This window comes from Corticium candelabrum, chromosome 12 (assembly GCF_963422355.1).
Source record: "Corticium candelabrum chromosome 12, ooCorCand1.1, whole genome shotgun sequence".
In the NCBI taxonomy this organism is placed as follows: domain Eukaryota; kingdom Metazoa; phylum Porifera; class Homoscleromorpha; order Homosclerophorida; family Plakinidae; genus Corticium; species Corticium candelabrum.
Window position 1 is genome coordinate 2,712,283 of NC_085096.1, and position 2,500 is coordinate 2,714,782.

The following is a 2,500-nucleotide window of genomic DNA, read 5'->3' on the forward strand; positions in this document are numbered from 1 at the left end:
TGCTCCAAGTCCCTGTAGCGACCTGAACTGAGCAGCTGAGCGCTGAGATAGTGGGTTTGAGAGAATAGAGGATACAATTTGTTCCGTTTGCTCCGATTTTAGCTTTTGCTGTAGCTTTTTCGGGTTGTTGATAAGATCAACGAGGCTCTTATTTCTTGGCAGGGCCTGCAAAAGGTGAGAGGTGATTGATTCGTTGTGACCTGGATGTTGGACTGCACGAGAGATATTTTTGACTAAGTCTGTGAGATCACCAAATGATTGAGGGAGGTGAGCTAGAGAACGGGCCCAACTTGATACAAACGCGATTGAACATGTTGACACCATTGAGGACATGCCAAACCCACCATTCCGGATTGGCAATGTTGCTTGCAGCCACTGTTGCTCCCCTATATCGTGGCAACAGACCAATTGCAGGAAAGTTGCTTTCGTTAGGTCATCATGGAACCTGCTAGCGGGTTTCAGCAGATTGGAATACACTGAGCGAGCAAGGTGATTTATTCGATTTGTGTGGCAATAGCGTAGAATTAGCATATCAGACTGGGGGGGGTCATTCAAAGAGTAAGCTCGTCACATAGACCTTGTCCTCCTTTAGCAAATTCCAAACAAGTCTCGGTGATTGTTCCAGAAGACACAACTCGAATAGCTATATCGAGATGGATATGGTCTGGGAGACCATTGCACAGAAGCTCGCATTTCTCGATTGCTATGTTGAGACCAATTTCTTTTAAGCTAGACTTCGCATCGTTCAAGCATAATAAAAAATCCTCCATTGGCCCAATAAAAAACATATTGTCCAAGTAGGCTAGGACACGGGTGGAAGGGTGGTTCTTCTGGAAGTCCAAAAGAAATGAATGCAAGACGACAGAAAATAGCATGGGTCAAAGGGGGTCCCCTTGGTGGATTCCTTCCTCGGACCGCAGAATGTGAGCAATTTTCCCGTTGTTGAAAACCAAAGGACTGAAACCAGCATACATTTGATGGACATGTTGGTAGATGTCGGGGAATGCTTTTGCAACTTCAGGTAATAGATGGGATTGTGATACCGAGTTGAAGGCATTTTTCAAGTCCGTTTTTAAGATGACCCAATCAGGATTGGATTCCAGAAGTAGACTAATGTGATGTACAATAAGCTCTGGTCCTTCTTCAACCGCTACTCCATGTTGGAGGGGAGAGAGGAAGGATGAAAAAGATTCTTTCTTTGTAGACACAAAGTCTTAGCCGTGAGCCGCCTGATACACTTGCCGACTGCGATTGGCCTCACATAAGCAGATGGCTTCGAGAGAGCAACAAGTCGAGAAGCTGAAAGGAGCTCAACTTACCGTGAGGGGTAGATCCTCTTGCAATCAGGTTACAGACAGTAAAGAACTTTCCGGCTGTAGTAGACCTACTTGCAAGTGCCTTGAAATGATCAAAGTTTCATCCAGACGGGCCAGATCTGGAACTCTTGGGAAGTTTGGACAAAGTAGCGAAGAACAATGACTCAGAGAGACTGGTAGATTGAGCAAGACTTCTGGACAGGGCACACTCTTCACTCGAGCAGAGTGCTTTGTCTGTCTGTTATTGTTATGCATATGTCTAGTTAGCGATTGTTATTGGTAGAGTAAGAGTTCAAGTATAACAATCTGTCTGTCTGTCTGTCTGTCTGTCTGTCTGTCTGTCTGTCTGTCTGTCTGTCTGTCTGTCTGTCTGTCTGTCTATCTGTCTGTCTGTCTATCTGTCTGTCTGTTTATTTGTCTGTCTGTCTGCCTGTTTGTCTGTCTGTCTGTCTGTCTGTCTGTCTGGTTGTCTGTCTGTCTCTCTGTTTGTAATTTTGTATACCTATTTGTGTATATCACAATTTTTGCATACAAGCATACCCTATCAACACATCATTTCAACTCCCATCTGATTCATTACACTTTCAGATTCCACAAAACTTTTCTCAGATCGTTCCAGCATACAACCCGTCAGCTCGAGATCACAGTCAAGGTACAGTACAGTATGATCAATTGTCAATCAGTGCCAGATATCATTGTGTGAAATGGAACGTGTTTAGTTGCTGCCTGTGAGCATCCACAAACGACTGAGTTCTGTCGAAAACTCGGGATTGAAAATCCATTTAGACCAGGTAGTTGTTCTGTTGCTACGTTTTGCTGTTTGAAAAGTCGGGATGTTGTGTTTTGTCGTTTCTGTTGATTGTGTGATGTATCAGTCTCTGAGCTTAGCTATTTGTATGTTTGTTTGTGTGTTGTTTGTTTGTTTGTTTGTATGTTTTGCTTGTTGCTGTTTGCTGATTGTTTGTTTGTTTTTTGCTTGTGTGTCTCACTTGTTGTTTGTTTGTTAATTTTTTAGTTACTTTGTTTGTGTGCTTTGATCGTCTGTTGTTTGTGTTTGTCTGTTTGTTTCTATCTTGCTTGTTGTTGTTTGTTAGTTAGTTTGTTATTTGTTTGTGTATTTGTATGCTTTGCTTGTTTGTTGTTTGTGTTTGTCTGTTTGCTTGTGTCTCGCTTGTTGTTGTTTG

At 42.8% G+C, this 2,500-nt stretch overlaps 1 protein-coding gene across 1 annotated transcript in view; it reads left to right on the forward strand.

The window, feature by feature from the left end:
- Positions 1-2,500, forward strand: part of LOC134187838 (uncharacterized) — a 15,628-nt gene that overhangs the window by 11,538 nt on the left and 1,590 nt on the right. The window contains exons 11-12 of the mRNA XM_062656002.1: positions 1,905-1,968; positions 2,036-2,107. Of these exons, the coding sequence (XP_062511986.1) occupies positions 1,905-1,968; positions 2,036-2,107 (136 nt within the window). The remainder of the gene's footprint in view (positions 1-1,904; positions 1,969-2,035; positions 2,108-2,500) is intronic.